Below are 23,654 nucleotides of genomic sequence, written 5' to 3' on the forward strand. Positions count from 1 at the left end.
TGCAGTATGTGAACCCTGTAACTACATTCACCTACACAAGAGGAAACATCCTTTGCCAGTTTCCTTCTTTAAAACAGCTCTTCAGTATTGACTAACTCATACCAAACAATGCAGTAAGTCAATATACATTTAATACATAGTGTATAAGGTATAATTTTCTGTTGCTATAAATAACTTCTATATTGTACTTGTTTTATTATTCTATTTATTCAATTTATGTTGCATCTGGAACCTAATTTGGTTTTTCTCACTGATATCCCATGGCTCATCTAGGAAATTGAAAAGGCCTGGAAGATGGTGGATTCAGCCTATGATAAAGAGCAGAAGGCAAAGGAGACAATTCTTGCCCTGAAAGAGGAAATAGTGAACCTAACCAAACTAGTCGAACAAGGGTCTGGACTGTCCATGGACCAAGATAGCAAGTAGGTCATTTTACTTTTGCAGAGGCCTCCTTCTTCAATAGACAGCTTGGGGCTGGCTGGTTCTTTGTGAATATGACACTCCCTTGTTGGGTTCCCAGAGATAGTTTCTTGTCTATCACTGTTTTTTTTTTTTTTTTTCCCCTTTTTAATACTCCCCTTTTCCACACTAAAGAACTTCTTTTTTTTTTTTTTTAATAAATATATTCTTTTTAAAAATCATTTGTTTATGTATTTGGCTGCCCTGGGTCTTAGTTGCAACATGTAAACTCTTTAGCTGTGGCATGTGGGAACTAGTTTGTTGACCAGGGATCAAACCTGGACTCCCTGCATTGGGAGTGCAGAGTCTTAGCCACCGGACCACCAGGAAAGTCCCCTCAGGACTAATTTGTGGTTATATCAAACTTCTGGCTCAATAAAATCAGTGATACAGTTTGCAAATGAGTAAAGATTTTAAGTTTATCTCTATGAAACTTGTATGGAATGGAAATGGCGATTCCCAGCGCCTCCCAAATGTCCCTTGACCCATGACTAGCTGTATCACCATCCTTCCTACTTCCTCAGTTTCTAGGCCAGAGAATAGTTTGCTCTTCACACCTGTTACCCCTCCATCCCTTAAAGTTTTTTCTTGTTGACTCAGTCTTCTCAGCATCACTTCATTCTTCCCCTCCTCCCCATCACCACTGGGTCCCCCATTCTCTGCAGGGTTTGGCAGCAGACTCCGAACTGTTCTCTCTGCCTTCAAGGAGACATCTCCCCTCTTTACCATCTTTCATACTAGCCTTATGCTTCTCAAACATGTACTACTACATGCTTCCATCACCAACACATTGCACCCTTGACAACTACCCATTTCCAAAGGATAAAGACCAAAGTCTTGAACGTACAAAGCCCTTCATAGATCTGCCCCAGTCAGCCTTGCTAGACTCACATCCAGCAGCACCATGCTTGCCCACGTCTCTATGCATTGGCCATACTGTTTTCCATGCCATGGATCTCTTCCCTCGTGGCTCAGAGGTTAAAGCATCTGCCTGAAATGCGAGAGAGCTGGGTTCAGTCCCTGGGTCAGGAAGATTCCCTGGAGAAGGAAATGGCAACCCACTCCAGTATTCTTGCCTGGAGAATCCCATGGACGATGGAGGAGCCTGGTGGGCTACAGTCCACGGGGTCGCAAAGAGTCGGACACGACTGAGCGAGTGACTTAACCGCACAGTAAACAACTATTCATCCTTCAAGACCCATCTTAAACACCATCTTAACTTTATCACCATCAGCTTCTCTATTCCAGCCTTGTCCCTAGCTCCAGAACTAATGACCAGGCAGAGAAGTCATTGTGTTCCCTGTTTTCCATAGGACCCAATAGTTCATGCTTGTGTGCTCAGTTGTGTCTGACTCTTCGTGACCCCATGGACTGTAGCCTGTCAGGCTCCTCTGTCCATGGGTTTATCCTGACAAGAATACTAGAGTGGGCTGCCATTTCCTCCTCCAGGGGATCTTCCCAATCCAGGAACTGAACCCATGTCTTTTGTGGCTCCTGCATTGGCAGGCAGATTTGTTACCACCTGAGGCAGGTGGGAACCCTGTCATAGGACCCAATGTTTCCCTCAAAGATGGCACTTATCATGTTGTACTTGAATGATTTGCACTTCTCTGCCCATTAAGCTGTAAACTCCTTGAAGGAAGAAAGCTATCTTGACCTTCCCTCTACGAACCTAGCATTCTGCAAGGCATGCAAAATCTTGCATTAATTAATGAACCAGGAATGAGCATGCACTTCCTTAGGCATCCTTGACAATGTTTACCTGCTGTCTAGTTTTCCTATGCTTTCTAGATACATTTATCCAATGTTGATAGATAGTTCTAAATGCAGGAGGGAATAGGAAAAATACACAGAAGATGTGGTGTTCATAATGACTCTGTTTTCTTGTTAAAGAAGTCACATACAATCAGAGTAGCTATTAGAGAGCAACATGAGGGAGCTGATTTCGTTAGGAGGAGTTTTAATGAAAATTAGAACATGATGAGTAGGAGAGCTGATGAAAGAATCCAGCTTGCATTTTATCTTCCACAGTGTACTTAGATGTAGCGGTCTATCTTTGCAGTAACTTTAGAATTCCAGGTTGTCTTTTTGGAGAAGAGTTTGAGATTTTGAGGGTTCCTTATTAAACAATCATATCAAAGGATGATCAATACATATTATCCAATCACTGTGCTTCCAATAGTCATTTGATGACTGTCAGCTAAGCATCTTAAATGCAATTCTCTGGTTCCTTAGCTCTAAAGTAGCTGCCTTGTTTTAGATGATTTCTGCTGTAGTGGTCTTATCAGACACAGTTTTTCTATTTTCAGAATGCTAATTCTGAAGAAAGTCATGACAAACCATATGTAATTATTTTTGAAATGCTGAGGTAACTGGTTTACAATTTATATCAACAAATATTACCGCATACCCTCCCTAAAGGCTTCCCAGGTGGTAAAGAACCTGCTTGCCAGTGCAGGAGACATAAGAGACGCTGGTTCAATCTCTGGGCCGGGAAGATCCCCTGGAGGATCTTGTCCATAGCGTTGGACAGAGTCGGACACAACTCAAGTGACCTAGCAGGCATGCATGCACCCTCCCAAAACTGGCATCACTAATCATTTTCCAAATTTTATTCTTGGGAACGTTTTATTTGGTATGTCCCTTTGGGAGAAATGAATCTCATGAGTGAATGAATAAAAAACTGATAATGTGTATTGTTTGGTTAAGCTTTTGCTTCATTTTAAGCTTTATAGCTGTGGTTATAGCGCTCCAGTGAATATATTAAGCAAATAATTTCCTAAATTGACATCTACTTAGGGTTAATTACAAGAGCTAACAATAGCTCTTGTTAACTATAGTTTTATTTTAACAAATTCAAATACAACAGGAATATGGGAAGTCAGAAGTAAAAATCAACTCTTCCACTTTAAACTTCATTCCTCAGAGATAACTGGTTATCAGTTTGGTGCCTAATCTTGATTTCTATAAAAATGCCTATAGCACACACACATGGACTGTAATTGCTTGAAAACAAGAAAAGGGATCATATTATACATATTATTACTGGAACATCTTTTTCCAGTTCAGTTCAGTCACTCAGTCGTGTCTGACTCTTTGCGACTCCATGAATCACAGCACGCCAAGCCTCCCTGTCCATCACCAACTCCCGGAGTTCACTCAAACTCATGTCCATCGAGTCAGTGATGCCATCCAGCCATCTCATTCTCTGTTGTCCCCGTCTCCTCCCACCCCCAATCCCTCCCAGCATCAGAGTCTTTTCCAGTGAGTCAACTGGTCGCATGAGGTGGCCAAAGTATTGCAGTTTCAGCTTTAGCATCAGTCCTTCCAATGAACACCCAGGACTGATCTCCTTTAGAATGGACTGGTTGGACCTCCTTGCAGTCCAAGGGACTCTCAAGAGTCTTTTCCAGCACCACAGTTCAAAAGCATCAATTCTTCGGCAATCAGCTCTCTTCACAGTCCAACTCTCACATCCATACATGACCACGGGAAAAACCATAGCCTTGACTAGACGGACCTTGGCTGGCAAAGTAATGTCTCTGTTTTTCAATATGCTATCTAGGTTGGTCATAACTTTCCGGTTAACAACTCACAAATAGCTCCCATGTCAAAGATAAAGATCTCTCTTTCACACTCGAATAGTGTTGATCCTTGACCGGAAGTCTTTCCCATGAAAATGAGTTCAGAGCATCATAAACAGGGTCTCTGAGCCGATGGCTGTGGCTGTTAAGTCTGACTCCCATGTTCTTCTTTCATAGTATCCGGGATTTGCTGAAGTTCAAAGAAGAAGTGACAAAGGAGCGAGACCAGCTGTTGTCAGAAGTGGTGAAATTACGAGAGTGCTTAGCTCAGACCACTGAACAGCAGCAAGAAATGGAGCGATCCAGGGAAGAGGCAGAGCAGGCCATCAGTCAGGTCTGCTCTGAACACGGAGAGAAAGATGAAGAAACATCACCTTCCAGAAGGACCTTTTGTCCTTCTCCAGTCTCCCTTCCCGTCTTGTTCCTCTCTCTGATGTACCCCCCTGTTCCCCAGATGAAGCATCCATGGTTCTGCTTGTTTCTCTGGTTTGTTTTTGCAAGAGCAGTTTTACTTGAATCTTTCTTCTCAATAGTCTTTGCCTGAGAAGTCACCAAGACAGGGCACTGCTTACATTTCTGGCCCAAGAAGGTATCCCCTGTGACAGCTAGGATGCCCTGCCTCTGGGGATGGTGGAAGCAGTTCCCTTGACCTTTCTCCTTTCTGAGGACGCCATCTAGCTGAATCCTTCTGTACACTTTGCTGTAAAGCCAGAGGTCAAATAGATAGTACACAAATGCAAGCTTCAGGAGAATAACAGGAGACTCCTTCGAGCATGAGATAAGATAATAACTTTTCATAGAACTTGGCCATCATGATAAAACTATACAGCACTGTGTTTAGCAATATCCAGGACTCACGGAAAACACATTTTTGTATTTAGGGTAGCTGGCTACATTTTATTTTGTTTCTGTTGATGGAGAGTTGGATGAATTCTTTCCATGTTTGACCTCCCTAGAACTCTGGGCTTCCATATTTGACTGGACTTTATACCTTTCTTTGTGGATTTGTTCCCACCATGAGGGTATACATTTGGCGCCGAGGCTCTGAAAAACAATACAGACTATTCTTGAAAGGTTTGAACATTGGGGTTCAAAGATGACTCTCCTACAGGAGAAATACTACTAAAAAATCACTGCCCTGAAAATATCCGAGAGGGAGAACTTCAGCTTGTTGACACTCGTCCTGGAGAGGCGCTCATCTCTTTCCCACCCCGTCCTTTCTCTGCCTGTAGTTCCAACAAGAAATCCAGCAACGTCAGAACGAAGCTTCACGGGAGACCCGGAAGAAAGAAAAACTAGAGAAGGAGCTCAGGCAGATTCAGACGGACATGGACAGCAGGCAGACGGAAATCAAGGCACTGCAGCAGTATGTGCAGAAGAGCAAGGAGGAACTTCAGAGGCTGGAGCAGCAGCTGAAAGAGCAGAAGGTGGGCTGGGCAGGGCTGCGCCGCGGGGCCTGGCCAAAGGTGGTTCTTGAATTTCCTCAGGAAAGCAGCAAATCCCTTCACTATGGATGTTGATGGATGTTGGTAACACAACATGTAACCCTGTGTTTGGTCTTTGAATGACTAATGGTAGATACCTCCTCCCTGTCCTATGCCCTCTCCCCCCGACCCCATCCTCCAACAGGTTAGTCTCTTTTTACCATTTTATTGATGTATAACATGACACATAGAAAAGTGTGTGAGTCACAGGTGTACAGCTTGGTGAATTTTCTGCCCTTGAACACATCTTGGTCACCTGTATCCAGCCTGGGAGAAACAGCACTGCAGGAGCCCCCTCGTTTTGTGCCCCCTCCCAGTCGCTCTCTCCCACAAAGGTCAGTTCTCTTCCTGAGTTCTGAGCAGACATTAGTTTCGCCTGCTTCTGTACTTTACAGAAACGAAACCACGCAGGAAGACTCTTCGGTGTCTAAGGTCTTTCTCCTCATATCCTGTTTGTGAGATTCATTTATGTTGTTACCACAGGTATAGAACCACACTGTCTAATGTGGTAGCTAACCACATAACGGCTATTCACATGTAAATTATTTAAAATCAAATCAAATAAAAAATTCGGTTCCTCAGTCGCACCATTTCAAGTGCTCATAGCCACATGGGACTAGTAGATACGCAGAACAGAGAACATTTAGCTCATTGCAGAAAGTTCTATTGGACAGAGCAATCCAGCCTGTAAATATAACATGATTTATTTTTAACATGCTTATTTTTAAGTTTCAAGTTTGGAAAACCACACACAGTCTTTATGGTTCTAAATATGAAACTTTTCTAACATTTCCTCTCTAGTAACAGTTTCAGTTCAGTTCAGTCGCTCAGTCGTGACCGACTCTTTGCTACCCCATGAATCACAGCACGCCAGGCCTCCCTGTCCCTCACCAACTCCCGGAGTTCATTCAAACTCATGTCCATCAAGTCGGTGATGCCATCCAGCCATCTCACTCTCTGTCGTCCCCTTCTCCTCCCGCCCCCAATCCTTCCCAGGATCAGAGTCTTTTCCAGTGAGTCAACTCTTTGGCTGAGGTGGCCAAAGTATTGGAGTTTCAGCTTTAGCATCAGTCCTTCCAATGAACACCCAGGATCGATCTCCTTTAGAATGGACTGGTTGGATCTCCTTTCAGTCCAAGGGACTCTCAAGAGTCTTCTCCAGCACCACAGTTCAAAAGCATCAATGCTTTGGCGATCAGCTTTCTTCACAGTCCAATTCTCACATCCATACATGACCACGGGAAAAACCATAGTCTTGACTAGACGGACCTTTGTTGGCAAAGTAATGTCTCTGCTTTTTAACACAAATACTAATCTGTCTTTTCTAATTTCTTAAAGAACCAATTCATGTAATTGAAAAAAGTCATTTCTTGAAAGTATGTTCTTTTCAGAAGTTTCCAAACTATTTTTCAAGCCATCCAGCATTTTTCTACTTAAAAAATTAGATATTAGAGCACATTCATTTGTCCATTGCTTTATTAATTTTACATAAAGCCAGCAATCAAATAGATACTATATGATGTACAATATCCATGAGAAAAATATCAGGCTTTCCTTGAGCATGAAAACCTTTCTTTGAGAGGTTTTTGGTCATCATAAAACAATAGTCAGGACTTTTGTCCTTATTGATGGGGAGTTGGATGGATTCTTTCTGTGTTTAACTTTTGTTTGAATGGAAGTTACTGGAATAAGTGTTTTCTAAACTATCTTCTCCCCCTTTTCCCCCCTTTAACCTTTTTGATATCCCTTCATCTCCCCAATATTTTCCCAACAGAAATGACCTCCCAAAATATGTGTATTTATAAATATGTATTTATGAAACTATATTTTCTCAGGATAGTCAAAGTAAGGAAGAGGAAAATCAAAACTGACTCTGAAGTCAGGCAGTTATAAATCATTCCACTACTGTTCTACAGTTGACTTAAGTTGGATTAAGGAGAATTGTCTCTTGTGTTGGTGTTTAGTGAAAGGTTCTGTTCACGAAAATACCATAGGCATGTTAATGCAGGATTTGCTTCTGAAGATGTAGCTTCTGAGCCCTGTAGCCGATAAAACCTGCTTGAATCTCTAGCTCATTTGCAATGATTATAGCAATTGTTGCGTATGCAAAGCCTGCCAAATGGCAAACAGGCATTAAAATATTTATCCACCACCTGTGAACAAGGCTTCCCAAGGCTCCCAGAAAAAAAAAAAAATTATGCTCTCTGTGTTATTCATTAGAAGGCATCATTTCCCTCAGCCATTTAATAGTCATCATATTTGAGTGAATTTGTGCTTTCACTGGGGAGAGAGAACCATTTCTGCAAAGATGGAAAAATGGGTGGTTGCCTTGCCTGTCCCAGGAGGTCTGCATGGCCTCCTGTGTGGGTATGCAGCCCCTGTAAAAGCATTAACCAGCTTGTTCTGCATCTTTCAGATACTTAATGAGAGAGCCGCAAAGGAGCTGGAGCAGTTTCAGATGAGAAATGCTAAACTTCAGCAAGAGAACGAACAGCACAGTTTGGTTTGTGAGCAGCTATCCCAAGAAAACCAGCAGAAGGCGTTGGAGCTCAAAGTAAACACTGAGTGACATATCTGTTCCTTTGGCGTGCCCTTTTTCATTACCTATTAGTATAAATACAGGTTGATCGATGCTGTTGGGAGCCCTTGGTTGCATAACCTGCATTACCCTTGGTCCATCAGAGGCAGGTGTAAACCTACAATGATTGCTTTATGCCCAGAAGCAGTTTAATATAATAGCGTCCATTCTTATAACATTGCAAAGCTGCTTCTTAGTCATATGATTAGGCAGATATTTTCCAAAGCGAGCTCAGATGTTCATCTCTGTAGTTCAGCCTTGCAAGTAACCAGCTGCCCAGAGCTAGAAACCATTCACATGTGAGTGACAAAGAAGTCAGATTATATTTCACTGCTTGTATGGAATGGGAGGGGTGGGGGATGGACTGGTACTGTTTGGTGTCTACTCTTAGGACTGCATAATCATGATTTTCACTTCTGTCCAGTGTAAATTTTAAGAATGGTCTCCCTTCACTGAAGAGTGCTTGCAAATTAAGTTTGGATAACCGTTTTATACTTGGATACATACTGTCTGCCTACATGCTTAGCAGAGTGGCTTTATGTTTATCAGCAGTTCTGAAAAATCCATAAACCTTATTCTATTATTCTTAGAATACTGGTCAATGACTAATCACAAAAATACATTGATTCGAGTAGTAAATCTTAAAAGTTTTTGTGTCACAGCCCCTTTTGGGAATCTGATAAAAGCATGTGTGTGCGTGCATACACACATACACACACTTACTAATATTTGTACATATTATATATTATTTTGCATGCAGTCTTAGAAATTTACAGAATTTTTCTGAAGTATCACTATGAGGTCTAGATTAATAACTACTGACTTAGAACATTTTATTTTTTAATTGAAAGTAATCTTAGATGAACTAATTTGGACCCCACAGGATCTGAGGCTGAGGAACATTTAAGCAGTCCAGAAAGGCTTGACTCACTGTTCTTTATGAGGATTCTCCAAGTTAAAGCAGAAATGAAATGACTACTGAAGGCAAAATAATGTATTAGCCCCTAAGGTGAAATCAAAGTAAAAATACTTAAGTCAATAATTCTCTCCTTTGGTAACATGTATGGGGCACCTTGAAAGATGGAATATTTTGTTATCAGATCCTAAACCTCTGGAATTCTGTTTCTAGCAGTGATCTGAGCATAACATGCCCAGTTAAGTGCAATCTCTTCATTGTCAAAACTGGGGATAATTGCTACTCTTTATTTGCAGAAAATCAACTAGTTTCTAAGAATGACAACTTTTTAAAAAATTTGTAAAACTTGAAGTCCAGAGACAAAATCCTGGTGCTTTACTTTGCTAGAATTGTCATTTTGATACCTTTTGATATCGTGTTGACTTGCTCATTAATGCCACCCTGTCCTCCTGTCCATATGGACAGTCATAGACTAACGTACTCTGCAGAAGTAGATGTTTTTCTGGAATTTTCTTGGTTTTTTTATGATCCAGCAGATGTTGACAATTTGATCTCTGGTTCCTCTGCCTTTTCTAAATCCAGTTTGTACATTTGGAAGTTCTCAGTTCACATACTGTTGAAGCCTAGCTTGAAGGATTTTGAGCATTACTTTGCTAGCAGGTGAAATGAGTGCAATTGTGCAGTAGTTTCAACATTCTTTGTCATTGTCCTTCTTTGGGATTGGAATGAAAACTGATGTTTTCCAGTACTGTGGCCACTGCTGAGTTTTCCAAATTTGCTGGCATATCAAGTGCAGTACTTTTACAGCATCATCTTTTAGGATTTTAAATAGCTCACCTGGAATTCCATTGCCTCCACTAGCTTTGTTCGTAGTGACGCTTCCTAAGGCCCACTTGACTTCACAGTCTAGGCTGTCTGGTTCTAGGTGAGTGATCATACCATCGTGATTATCTAGGTCGTGAAGATCTTTTTTGTATAGTTCTTCTGTGTATTCTTGCCACCTCTTCCTAATATCTTCTGCTTCTGTTAGGTCCATACCATTTGTCGTTTATTGTATCCATCTTTGCATGAGATATTCCCTTGGTATCTCTGACTTTCTTGAAGAGATCTCTAGTCTTTCCCATTCTATTGTTTTCCTCTATTTCTTTGAAATTGTTCACTAAAAATTTAGACTTTCTTTCCTCCTTGCTGTTCTTTGGAATTCTGTATTCAGGGTGTATCTTTCCTTTTCTCTGTTGCCTTTCATTTCTCTTCTTTTCACAGCTATTTGTGAGGCCTCCTCAGACAACCATTTGCCTTTTTGTATTTCTTTTTCTTGGGGATAGTTTTGATCTCCACCTCCTGTACTGTATTACAAACCTCTGTCCATAGTTCTACAGGCACTCTATCAGGTCTAATTTCTTGAATCTATGTGTTACTTCCAATGTACAATCATAAGGGATTTGATTTAGATCATACCTGAATGGCCTAGTGGTTTCCCCTACTTTCTTCAATTTAAGTCTGAATTTTGCAGTAAGAAGTTCATGAACTGAGCCGCAGTCAGCTCCTGGTCTTGTTTTTGCTGACTGAATGGAGCTTCTCCATCTTTGGCTACAAAGAATATAATCAATCTGATTTTGGTATTTACCATCTGGTGATGTCCATGTGTAGAGTTGTCTTGTGTTATTGGAAGAGAGTGTTTGCTATGACCAGTGCATTCTCTTGGCAAAACTGTTAGCCTTTGGTCTGCTTCATTCTGTACTCCAAGGCCAAACTTGCCTGTTGCTCCAGGTATCTCTTGACTTCCTACTTTTGCATTCCCGTCCCCTATGATTAAAAGGACATCTTTTTATTGGTGTTAGTTCTAGAGGATCTTGTAGCTCTTCATATAATTGTTCAAATTCGGCTTCTTCGACATTAGTGGTTGTGGCCTAGACTTGGATTCCTGTGATGTTGAATAGTTTGCCTTGAAAGGGAACTGAGATCATCCTGTTGTTTCTGAGACTGCACTCAAGTACTGCATTTCGGACTCTTTGTTGACTATAAGGGCTACTCCATTTCTTCTAAGGGAGGGTTTTTGCCTACAGTAGTAGATATAATGTTCATCTGAATCAAATTGCCAGAATCCACTGGATCACAGAAAAAGCACAAGAATTCCAGAAAAACATCTACTTCTGTTTCATTGATTATGCTAAAGCCTTTGACTATGTGGATAACAACAAACTGTGGAAAATTCTTAAAGACATCTTACCTGCTTCCTGAGAAACCTGTATGCAGGTCAAGAGGCAACAGTTAGAACCAGACATAGAACAATGGGCTGGTTCCAATTGGAAAAGGATTGCGTCAAGGCTGTATATTGTCACTCTGCTTATTTAACTTATATGCAGAGTACATCATACAAAATGCCAGGCTGAATGAAGTACAAGCTGGAATCAAGATGGCCAGGAAAAATATCAATAACGTCAGATATGCAGATGACACCACCCTTATGGCAGAAAGCGAAGATGAACTAAAGAGCCTCTTGATGAAGGTTAAAGAGGAGAGTGAAAAACCTGGCTTAAAACTCAACATTTGAAAAATGAAGATCATGACATCCGGTCCCATCACTTCATGGCAATAGATGGGGAAACAATGGAAACAGTGACAGACTTTATTTTCCTGGGCTCCAAAATCACTGCAGATGGGGACTGAAGCCATGAGATTAAAAGACACTTGCTCCTTGGAGGAAAAGCTATAACAAACCTAGACAGCGTATTAAAAAGCAGAGACATTACTTTGCTAACAAGGGTCCATCTAGTCAAAGCTATGATTTTTCCAGCAGTCATGTACAGATGTGAGAGCTGGACAATAAAAAAGGCTGAGTGCTGAAGAATTGTTGCTTTCAGACTGTGATGCTGAAGAGTCCTTTGGAGAGCAAGGAGATCAAACCAGTCAATCTTAAAGAAAATCAACCCTGAATACTCATTGGAAGGACTGATACTGAAGCTGAAGCGCCAATACTTCACCAAGTATTCACCTGATGCGAAGAGCTGACTCATTGGAAAATACCCTGATGCTGGGAAAGATTGAAGATAGGAGAAGGGGGCGACAGAGGATGAGATGGTTGGATGACATCACTGACTCAATGGACATGAGTTTGAGCAAGCTCTGGGAAATAATGAAGGACAGGGAAACCTGGCATGCTGCAGTTCATGAGGTTGCAAAGTGTCAGACATGACTGAGCTACTGAACAACAACAAGACTAATGTACTCTGAGGAAGGGGAGGGTGCCTTTTCTATTGTATGTAGTTGTTCCACGTGGCAATGTGGATCCAAAAGACTCAATATTTTACAGCATGTTAATAACCTGCAAGAGAGATCACTTTGTGAGTCTGAAAGTTGGTAATCAATACAACGTTGGTACACAGATTTCACATTTATGATGCATACAGCTCAGCATTCTTATATTGTTTGATTCAATGATTCAATGGTATCTTGAGACATCAAGTGTCTTTTTCATTGTTTTTAGCTCATTTAACCATATATTTTATTCAGACACTAGAGTTTTTCAATTTCTCTCAAAAATTACACAGTGTGTGTTTTGATTTAATCCCACAGAATAATTCTGCACTGACCTAGAAAGAATGTTCTTCTGTTGATTCTGAGTTTACCATCATCCAGTCACCAATCCTTTACTGACCAAATATCCCTGCTAATCCTCTCTCACTAATTACAGGCCAAAGAGGAAGAAGTCCATCAGATGCGCCTTGACATTGGGAAGCTCAACAAAATCAGAGAACAAATCCATAAGAAATTGCACCAGATTGAAGATCAAAAGGGAGAAGTGGAACAGCACAAGGAAACCCTGAAAAATCAGATCTTGGGACTAGAGAGAGGTAAACCAAGAATAATTTTGTGTTTTGTTTTTTTATATTATAAGCATTTCATTGGTGATTATGTCTTTTGACAACTCCATGCGTGTAAGCACAAACCATGTGAAATGAATTCAGTGAAACAACATTGAAACTAGTAAGTAAATATTATGGAGCAGTCATCATTTTGTATACCTTGAACTTTCTTACCTTAAAAAGCTCTTCAATGGATTTTACTGAGCCCGAAGTATTGCTCAGTATTTGTCAATGAAGTAAGTAACAGCAGGAGACATAAGAGACACTGGTTTGATCCCTGGGTTGGGAAGATCCCCTGCATGAGCAAATGGCAACACACTTCAGTATTCTTCCCTGGAGAAATCCCGTGAACAGAGGAGCCTGGCTGGCTATGGTCCATAGCATCACAAAGAGTCAGACACTACTGAAGTAACTTAGTACACATGTATACTCTTAAGTCTGGGTTCTACATGATCTTTCCTTCAGTTTTCTTTTTCACAGAAGATGCAGGAGAAATGAAACTTGAATATTCCCCATGAGCAGTATATGAGACAATACTGTACCCAGAATCAGCAAGCCAAAAATAAATGGCTTCCAACTCCTTTCCTCTTCAGTTCAGTTCAGTTCAGTTGCTCAGTCGTGTCCGACTCTCCGTGACCCCATGAATCACAGCACGCCAGGCCTCCCTGTCCATCACCAACTTCCGGAGTTCACTCAAACTCATGTCCACAGAGTCGGTGATGCCATGCAGCCATCTCATTCTCGGTCGTCCCCTTCTCCTCCCGCCCCCTACCTTTCCTAGCATCAGAGTCTTCTACCCAACTATCACTTTGACCTGTGGAGGGAAAATTTAAGTGCCACAGGAGGCCAGGTAGTTTAGAAACATCGTTAAGGATACAAGACTCTGAAGTCAGATGTGCCTCGGTTCAGATCCCACTCCTCATTTAGCTTTTGGGGATGAAATGGCTAATATCAAAATGACAGTGCCTAGCATGTGGTAAGTGCTTACTAAATGTCATCTATTATTATCCAGATATATTACTGCTTATAAAAGTAATGAGAGGATGCTATCCCCTCCTGAAAAAGAATATAATTAAAAATATGGTATATACTAGTTAAATATGGTGTGGTAGAAACAGCTCAGAGACTTGGAGACAGAGGGACTGGGATTTGAATTCTGACTGCACCAGAAAATGTGAGGCAGGAACAGCTCACTGAACTCAGCCATAACTCACTGATGAGATGACACACCCACAAGCATAAACATGTACATTGCCTCCCTAAAAGTTAAGTAAAATCTAGATCTCTGGATAAGATTATTAGAAATATTTGTCAATAGAGTCTTTGAGAAGTGCCAATATATTTCCTTCTAGGACATCGGAAACAATCTTTTACTGAGGCACAGTTGCTGTTAATATTGATCATTTCTCCACTTATGTACTCATTCAATAAACTGAGTCCATACTGTGTGCAGGCATTATGTTAGGCATTGGGTGCGTGGAGGTTCCTGCCCTCAGGATGCTTACAGTGTAGCATGAGGTTACAATCTAGTATCTTCAGTGACAGATACACACACACACACACAAAGGTAGAACTGGTAGAGCACATTTTGTAATTGGCTTAGTGAATTCCAAAAGCACTCCCATATTAAATTTTCTGTATTTTTGCAGGCAATAGTTCTAAGCTGTGCAGAAAAAATTTCTCCATTAAGTATTGACCCCAGTTCTTCATTCTTTAATCATGTTTAAAGAAGTCATCATGCTCTCTCTTCTGGTGATTTTGTAGATCTTGTTAGCATCATTATTTCTTCTTAGGGAGCACTTCCTTTTGATGTGCCCTATCAGACAGTGGCATTGCACATAATGGTTAGGAGCACGAAGCCCCCATATGTTATGATTTCCTGCCACAAAATCCAAGAAGGGAACTGAAAAATTGCCAGAACTAACAGGAGTTCAACAGGGTGGCAGGTTATAAAAGAAATATATAGATATCAATGGCTTTCTTTCCTACAAAGAATCAGTTACAATGTATGATGGAAGACCCCCCTTTCACAATAGCAACTAAAGTAATAAAATATCTATGAATAAAGTTACCAAAATATCTGTAAGACCTATATATATAAAACACTACAGAATTCTTTTGAGGGGTATAAAGGAAGACTTGAAAAATGGACCAATACACCAAGTTCCTGGATGAGAAAACTCAATATGATATAGATATAAATCTGTCCAAATTAATCTGCACATTTAATATTTCCAATAAAAATTTCAGAGAGTTATGTTGCTTGGGACTTGAAAACTGATTCTAGGGTTCCTCCAGAAGAATAAACAGGTGACAATAGCCATAAAATTCTAGAAAAGAAGAGTAAGAAGGGAGTGTTAGCCTTTACCAGGTGTTTAAATGTATTATAAAGCTTTAGTAATCAAATAGTTTAGTGAAAATGCGTGAATAAACAGATCAATAGAAAAGATTGGAAAGGCTACAGAAAGACCCGTGATTATCATCTAAGATAAAGGTGTTGTTTCATACCAGTGTGCAGTATGGATTATTAAGAAAATGATAGTAAGACAATAAACTACTTTTTGGGAAAAAAAGTTAAGGTCAAATGTAGGAACAGTAAAGCCAAGATGGAGAGATTTAATGAAATTTAAGCTTTTTTTTTTTTTTTTTAGCAACAAAAGACTCTATTGCTGTTTAGTTGCTAAGTCGTGCCTGACTCTTTTGTGACTCCATGGACTAGCCTGAGAGGCTCCTCTGCCCATGGGGTTTCTCAGGCAAGAATACTGGAGTGGGTTGCCATTTCCTTCTCCAAGGGATCCTCTCAACCCAGGGACTGAACCCATGTTTCCTGCATTGGCGGTAGATTCTTTACCACTGAGCCACCAGAGAAGCCCCCAAAGACTCTGTATAAGGAGACAAATTGACTAAAATATTGCCAAAGAGTTAGTATCCTTATTATTAATATATATAAGGTGCTCTTTCAAATTCAAAAAGGTAAATAATTCAGGAGAAAAATGGGCAGAGGGCTAGTGTGGGCAATTTGAAAAACAGAAAACAAATAATTGATCATGAAACATGAGAAAGTAGTCGACTTCACTACCAATCAAAGATATGTGAATTAAATATAGACATACTGGTTTAGGAAAAGCTATCAGGTTGTCAAAGATCAAGGAGAATGGTAATAACAGTTTTAGTTTGGGTGTGGATTTAAACTGCTGTTAATTTTTGGAGAGAAATTCAGCAGTTGGAGAAAAAGGTCTTTAAAAAGAAAATCACTTTTGATTCAAGGACTTCCTCTCCTAGATGACCAAATGAGCAGGAACTTTCATAAGATTATTGCTTATAATTGCAAAACAAAAAATAAAAAGAAGTAATTTAAATGTTAAGATAAGGATTGGCTTAATAAATTAAACATTTTTATACAGTGAAATATGCAGTCTTTAAATGTTCTGATGTAGATACACATTTATATTATAGAGAGGTATTTATTTATATTGGTTACTCATAAAAGCAAGTTACAAGACTGTATGTGTGTTATGGCTCCCTCTTGGTGTATGTGGTGTATAAATATATTTATATACACACATGTATTTGCATAGGAAAATGTCAGGAAAGAGACACATCAAAATCTTAAGTAGATTCTTTAAATAAATTTTCCCTTTAGTTTATTTTTTGGAACTGTTTATTTTCCAGTTTCTTCCTGTGTTTCTAATTACTTGTATGATAAAAAATATTTCAGGAGAGCAAGGACTTTTGAGGCTTCCCTAGCATCAAAGTGGTAAAGAATCTGCCTGCCAGTGAAGGAAACATGAGTTTGATCCTTGGGTCAGGAAGATCCCCTGGATAAGGAAGTGGCAACCTACTCCAGTATTCTTGCCTGTGAAATCCTATGTCTGGAGGAGCCTGAGGGCTACAGTCCATGGGGTCACAAAAGAGTCAGACACAACTTAGGGACTAAATAACTAGGACTTTGTGGAGTCAGAGAGACCAAATTCCCAACCTTAGCCATGTCACCTCTTGGCTGCAGACCCTTGGTGTAAGGGTCTGTAAGCTTCAGTTTCCATCTCTTTAGCTGGATGGGAAGACTTGCCTCACTGAGTTATAATGAAGATCACGTACCACTCAACAGAAAGCAGTTTTATAGCTATAGATAAACATATAAAGCAGTTTTCATGCCACTTTGGCAGATTCTTTCTTGGCAGGCTCTCTTTATATTTATTATTGTTTTCTCTCTGGTGATTTAGAGGTGGAGGCCTCAAAGAAACAAGCAGAACTTGATAAGAAAGCAATGGATGAGCTTCTGAGAGAAAGGGACATATTGAATAAGGTGCGTTTGTTACAGTAACACTGGTGAATAAATGTCTTTCTTTAGTGCTATAATATTGGCCTATAACCAGTTGCAGGGGAAAGAAAACTCTGAGCCAAACAAAAGTAGATTAGAACTAATAATAGTGCTCAATTGTCCTCTAAGCAGCTGTCCACATCCATGTTCGCTGGCTGTGAATTGAAACCACAGTATCACCTGTGAGCCCAAAGGGACTTTGAGGAATTATCGTATAAACTAGCAGGGGATTTCAGAGAGTCTTGTGGTTTCTGTTCCTATTGCTGGTGTCTTATTTGGCATCTAAGCAGTTGATCAAGATTTCTGATTGTAATATCTATAATTTGCAATTTTGTGCCAATCCAGAACATACAAGTGAGTTCTAATTAACTTTTAGGTGTTTAAAGGATGGCTGGTTGACCTTACCAAGAGACTCTAACCTTTCCTCCATCTTTTCCAGAGTGTTGGAGGCCTTGTTTTCTGCTTCTGGAGCTTATTCCTCCTAGTCTTTGAGCCCAGTATAGTTCAAAGCTGAGGGAGAGGCTGTGGGGAGCTTAAGGCTTAGAAATCCTCCAGTCAAGGCAGACCCCGCCCCCATTCCCCTTTCCTCTCCTAGCCCCTTCCAGAGGATTACCTCCACTGACAGTCACTCTGAGGAGAGTAACTGCATTCAAAGATCTAGGGTACATGTTCCTGCTCAAGAATTCCCTCCAGGGAGAATGAAGCACGAAGCGATGGGCCAGGTGTAGAGTGGGGAGGCTGCTTCCATGGCAGACAGCTACTGGCTTTTGGTCAAGAGAGCTTCATCTTATCAAAGTAGATACAGCCTATATGCATTCATTTCAATTTTTGTATTACTTTAATATTTATTATTTTAATATTTCTTTAGGTTTCCCAGAAATGAATAAATGTTAATGAAGTAGATTATCCTGTAGCTTAGAGCAGACTGTTTAGGGAATCTCAGAAAAGAGTAGAAGATTAAGTACCTTTCCATGCTGAGCACTCCTTCAGAAAGTCATTGATTTTCTTTTTTTTGCACAATCCTAGAACTGTGCCTTTATTCTATACATTTATAAATAACATAAATATATAAATAATATAAATACTATTGTTGGATTTAGATTTAAAAAAAAATTTTTGTAACATATACAACATTCAGTCCATTTATATTTTGTATGTTCTGGTAAACTGCTTTTGGATTTTCTGCCACAATAGGACACCTAACACTTTAATTTTACACCTATTTGTTTGATTTGACTACATCAGCTTTGTGTTGAGGGCAGATACTTTAAAAAATTTTTTTCTTTCCAAGCCATTGCATCCTTAGTGCCTGACAGAGTGCCTGCTCCACTGCAGGTGTGCAGTCCACCTTTACTGATAATACATTCTTGCCTCACTGACTTGAAATGCCACCTTCATTGAATGAATGAGTGACATAGTTTTGACAGGCAGCGATGTTCATGTATTTGGTTTTCTCGGTGTCATGTTGAAGGGACTTTATCTTTCATAGAGCAAATGTTTAATTCAGTACTTGAAAGTAAAGTTGACCTTTTCCATTTTTCTACGTCGTCATCCGACCAAGTTTTCATGTCCTTTTTTAAAAAAAAAAACAATTTATATTCCAGTGGTTTTCAGTCCTGACTGCAGGTTTGTATTGGTTAGAGATTTGGAAAGGGATTATGAAGTGCCTTGTGGAACCTGGGGGGCTTTCCAGGTGGCTCAGTGGTAAGGAACCCATCTGCCAGTGTAGGAGATATGGGTTTGATCCCTGGGTTGGGAAGATCCCCTGGAGAAGGAAATGGCAACCCACTCCAGTATTCTTGCCCGGAAAATCCTGTGGATAGAGGAACCTGGCAGGCTACAGTCCACGAGTTCACGAAGAGTCAGACACGACTTAGCAACTAAACAGCAACATAGAACCTAACGATACATTTGGGCCTCAGGAACGATGAAAACCTGGCCTTTCACTCTTGGGATGCACAGAAAGCCCTCTCCCTCCACCACTAGTCTTCCAACTGAGTCATAGATGGCTTCATTTCTGTCTTTCAGTGAAATCATCTCTCTCTCTCTCTGTTTCCCTGTCCAAATGGCAGAAAAAAGCTATCGCTAATAAACAGCTCCTGAGTTAACATCTTCTACTGAGTTACAAAAATCTAGAGGCTCTATTTTGGAAATCACTGGGTCCATTCAGCTGTGGCTATAGAAGCAGACTGCTATGGTCCATCATGAGCATGGCTGCAGAGTTGCACTGTATTAATTCTGTGTTCCAGAGGAACAACCTGACTTCTTGTGCAACCAAACCAAGGCACTTCCATTGTAGTAGCATCAGAAACCACCAGGGCAGCTTTCAAAAAAAAAAAAAAGAAAGTGTAGGTGCCAGAGTCCCATCCCAGATCCATGGAATCAGACTCTCTGGAGTTGGGATGTGAGCATCTGTGTGTGTGTGCGTGTTTTAAACCACGTTAATTCTTTTTTAATGTAGTAAAATACACAGAAAACAAAATTTGCCATTAGTGACATTTGGTACATTCACGATGTTGTGTAAAACATCATGAATCTAGTTCCAGAACATTTTCATCACCCAAAAGGAAACCCTTTACCTGTCAGGCAGTCACACCCCACTTTCCCCTCCTCCCATCCTTGGAAATTACTCATCGGCTTTCTGTTTCTGTGGATTTGACCATTCTGGATATTTCTATAACTGGAGTCATACCATATGTGACTTCTTATGACTGACATCTTTCACTCAGGATAATATTTTCAAGCTTCAACCGTGTCGTAGTGTCTCCTTCGTTCCTTTCGATGGATGAGTAGTATTCCACTGTATGGATGCAGCACATTTTGTTTATTTATTCATCCAGTTGATGAACATTTGGGTTGTTTTCCCCTTTTGGCTTTTACAAATAGTGCTGCTATGAATGTTCATGTACAAGTTTTTGTTTGAACACCTGTTTCAGTTCTTTTGAGTAGATGGCCAGAAGTGATATTGTTGGATCATATGTTAATTCTGGCTATCTGTATTTTTAATAAGAAGGTTTTTATTTTATTTTGTAGTCAAAGCCTGTGATACATGATTAGGTTCAGCTGTTCTAACTTCACAAGTGAAAGGCTAGAGTTGGACTAGAGATGGGCTTTGGGGTCAGCCAGCTCGGGATTCAAATCCTAGCCCTGTCACTCCCCTGTTGTATGAACTTGTGTGTGCGTGTGTATGTGCTCAGTCATGTCTGTCTCTTTGTGAGCCTGTGGACGGTAGCCTACCAGGCTCCTCTGTTCATGGGATTCTCCTGGAAAGAATACTAGAGTGGGTTAACATGCCCTCTTCCAGGGGATATGCCCAAGCCAGGGATCGAGCCTGTGTCTCCTGCTCCTCCTGTATTACAGGCAGATTCTTTACCACTGATCCACTGGGGAAGCCCATGAACTTGTAGGCAAGTAGCTTATCTTCTCATTCTCAGTTTCCTACCCCTAATATGGGAGCAATATAGGCCCACTTCCTAGGGATGTTGTCTCTTAGTGCCTTTTTATGTGTGTTTATAGTTTATAGTGCTCTGTGCAGAATTAACATAACAAGCTCTGAGTAATCTGTAGAAAATATGATTATTTTTATTCATCTCCCAAACAATGCACCTAATTATTTTAGGATTAAGGCAACAAGTAAATTTAACCAAAAACCCACAAACATTTTTCGGTGCTGTCCTCATTTTCAGAATATGCTTAAGGCGGTCAGTGCAACCCAGAAACAGATAGACCTGGTAAAGCTCCATGAACAAGCCAAGAGGAATCTGGAGGAAGAAATACAAAACTACAAAGAGGAGGCTCAGAAGCAGAGAAAGATCATCTTTCAACTGGAAAAGGAGCGAGATCGGTACATCAATGAAGCCAGTGACCTTACCCAAAAGGTAAGCTAGTCCTCCATGGTATGGGTTGAGCATCAGTGCATTATTTTTGATTGCCACACATTGTTGCAAAGACAGATTATTCAGACTTCAGCTTGTGGTTCACATGCAGATTTAAGATAGTGGGCAATAAGCTCTGCTAGCAAATCAGCTACTGCCCATTTACAGTAAACAAATGCTGATTAGATATTTGCAGAATATAAGTTTGGAGGAACACAAATGCATGTGATCAGTCCATCCCTGGCAGGACATGTCTTCCTTGTAAAAGATGCCCCGTGATCCTCATATCCCTGGTTGGAAGCCATTGTAAAACAGCATATTCCTCTTGCAACTTGATCATGTAAGAAGCTCCACTGATTGATTTACTGACTCTGAGAGGACTAGGTGTCAGTTCAGGCACTCATGTTCTCTAGTGTGGCTAAACTTGTTAGCCTCTGTATCCATCAGATTAAGTTGTAGCAAATAACCTTCAGGTCTCAGTTGTTTATTGCAACAGAGATCTATGTTTTATTCTCATTTATGACTTTTGAGGGTCAGCCACAGCTCTGCTTCACATCCTCTTCATTGCAGATGGACTCTGTTGGAATGTGTTGGCCTCTTATAGAGGGAAAACTGTGTAATAGTGAACCTTTGATATGCTATGCTCTCAGAGCTTCTGCTGGCAAAGGAAGGGTAAAGGGTCAGTCCACTCATATTTCATTGATCAAAGGAAATTACGTGATCAAGCCTGATATTCTCGGGCAGCAGTGTGATCCTACTAAGGGAGGGGCCCTACCTGGTGAGACAGAGACTATATCTGAACGGATATTCTGTTATAATCTCCTACGTCTTCCTTCCTGGCTGTCAGTCTTCCGCCACTCCTGGCCGCCATCACACTGTCAGAGTTGTTAAAAATTCCAATGAAATCTTATCATTACTCCCAGCCTTATAAACCTCAGTCATCTCTCAGCAACCTGGGGCAGTGCTTCCTAACATTCTTTGCATCACAGCATTGTAGAAAATAGCATGTGGGAATGAGGGGGATGTGCCTGTGCAGGGCTGGAGGGGCTCACCCAGGGATGCTAGCTGCCCAGGTCCCACCTGGCCCACCTATGGGTAGAGTGAATCAGTATTTTGTTACATACCTGTAACCCATGCAAGACACAGCAATTCATATATTTTGACTTATGCAACAGAGGCTAAGCTCTTTGTTTTATCTGGAAAGCCCTTTCCTCCCCCTTCTCTGAATGGAAAACTCTTATTCATGCTTCAGTACCCAGATCAAATGCTCATGTCTGGGGTCAAACCTATTTTAACTCCTTAGGCAGAGCTAGTCACTTCCTACTTAGTGGGTTTGTTGATATCTCCGGAAGAGCTCTTACCATCTCTAGTGTACTTATTTATTTATACCTTTGTTTGTAGTGAGCTCTTGGGAGCAAGGACTTAATCTCATTCTTCTCTTCATTTCCAGCACATAGTAGATGCTGGTAAATAGTAGGCACCAAAACTGGGTTGAACAAATAGATAGATGATGAGTGATAAAAAAAAAAAAGATTGCTGTCACTGATTTTAATATAGGATTGTGTATTTCTCTCTGTTTCCTTATAAAGGAGAGATACTGGTACCAAGTTTTGCTGGTAACTATTTTTCACAATTTCTGATGTTTAACTGCACAAGGTTACATAATGTCTCACCTAAATAATTTAAGCACACGTTCTTAAAATATTATTTATCAACTATAATTTTTCTCTCTTACTTAACTCCTGACAGCATGTATCATTTGCTACAGCAACTTGTGTCACCTCTGGACTTCTTATTAAAAACATGTATATCTTTTTGACACCTTCTCATATTTCTTTCTTTACTGTCACACACACACACACACACCCCTCATTCCCACAAACAGAAAGCTCCCTTTCATGTATGCTATTTATAGGAAGTTGAAGAATAATACCAGGGACTGGGGGAAGATGTCATGAAACTGATATTTTTATCTCCTTCCAAAGTGAGTTGTTCCAAGTTCATCCTTTTGACCCTACAATTTCTTTTATAAAAACTGAGTATATGAAGAATAAGGATGCAAAGATTTTTATGAAAGAGTATTCTTCAAAATAAATTGTGCAAATTTGCCATGTGCCATTAAAATCATGTGTTTGAAAAATATTTTTAAAATGGGGAATATGTTCACAATATGAATCTGATAAGAACAAAATGCAAAATTATTTATATGGTTTGACCTAAATTTTATCTGTGTGCAGACGAAAAGGATTGGGGTCATTATATCATGGGGTGGGTAGTGAAAATTAAATGAGGCAATGTCGGTAAAGTATTTAGAATGATCCCTGGCACATAGTAAATGCTATGAAACATTTCATAAATAAGCAAGTAAATAAATTAATTAATTTGTAGATAAATAGCCCAGAATTTTTGTTCAAAGTGGCATTTGAATGTAGCTATTTTCAACTTCTTGTTAAATGTCAATAACAGAGATGAAAAGTTTTAATGGCATCAAACACTAAGGTTGACATAAAGCCATGCTAAAATAGAAGAAAAGAGATTGGATGAGACTTTTAAAGCCAGTAGAGGTGAACT

The 23,654-nt window shown here is 40.2% G+C and overlaps 1 protein-coding gene across 1 annotated transcript in view; it reads left to right on the top strand.

Annotated features, from left to right (window-relative positions):
• The window catches only part of CFAP58 (cilia and flagella associated protein 58), a 121,063-nt gene that overhangs the window by 11,040 nt on the left and 86,369 nt on the right, over window positions 1–23,654 (top strand). The window contains exons 3-9 of the mRNA XM_055424700.2: window positions 274–422; window positions 4,221–4,377; window positions 5,276–5,470; window positions 7,944–8,081; window positions 12,716–12,875; window positions 17,111–17,193; window positions 20,895–21,086. Of these exons, the coding sequence (XP_055280675.1) occupies window positions 274–422; window positions 4,221–4,377; window positions 5,276–5,470; window positions 7,944–8,081; window positions 12,716–12,875; window positions 17,111–17,193; window positions 20,895–21,086 (1,074 nt within the window). The remainder of the gene's footprint in view (window positions 1–273; window positions 423–4,220; window positions 4,378–5,275; window positions 5,471–7,943; window positions 8,082–12,715; window positions 12,876–17,110; window positions 17,194–20,894; window positions 21,087–23,654) is intronic.

Source organism: Moschus berezovskii, chromosome 12 (assembly GCF_049115385.1).
Source record: "Moschus berezovskii isolate FMDL1 chromosome 12, NW_MosBer_1.0, whole genome shotgun sequence".
Taxonomy (NCBI): Eukaryota; Metazoa; Chordata; class Mammalia; order Artiodactyla; family Moschidae; genus Moschus; species Moschus berezovskii.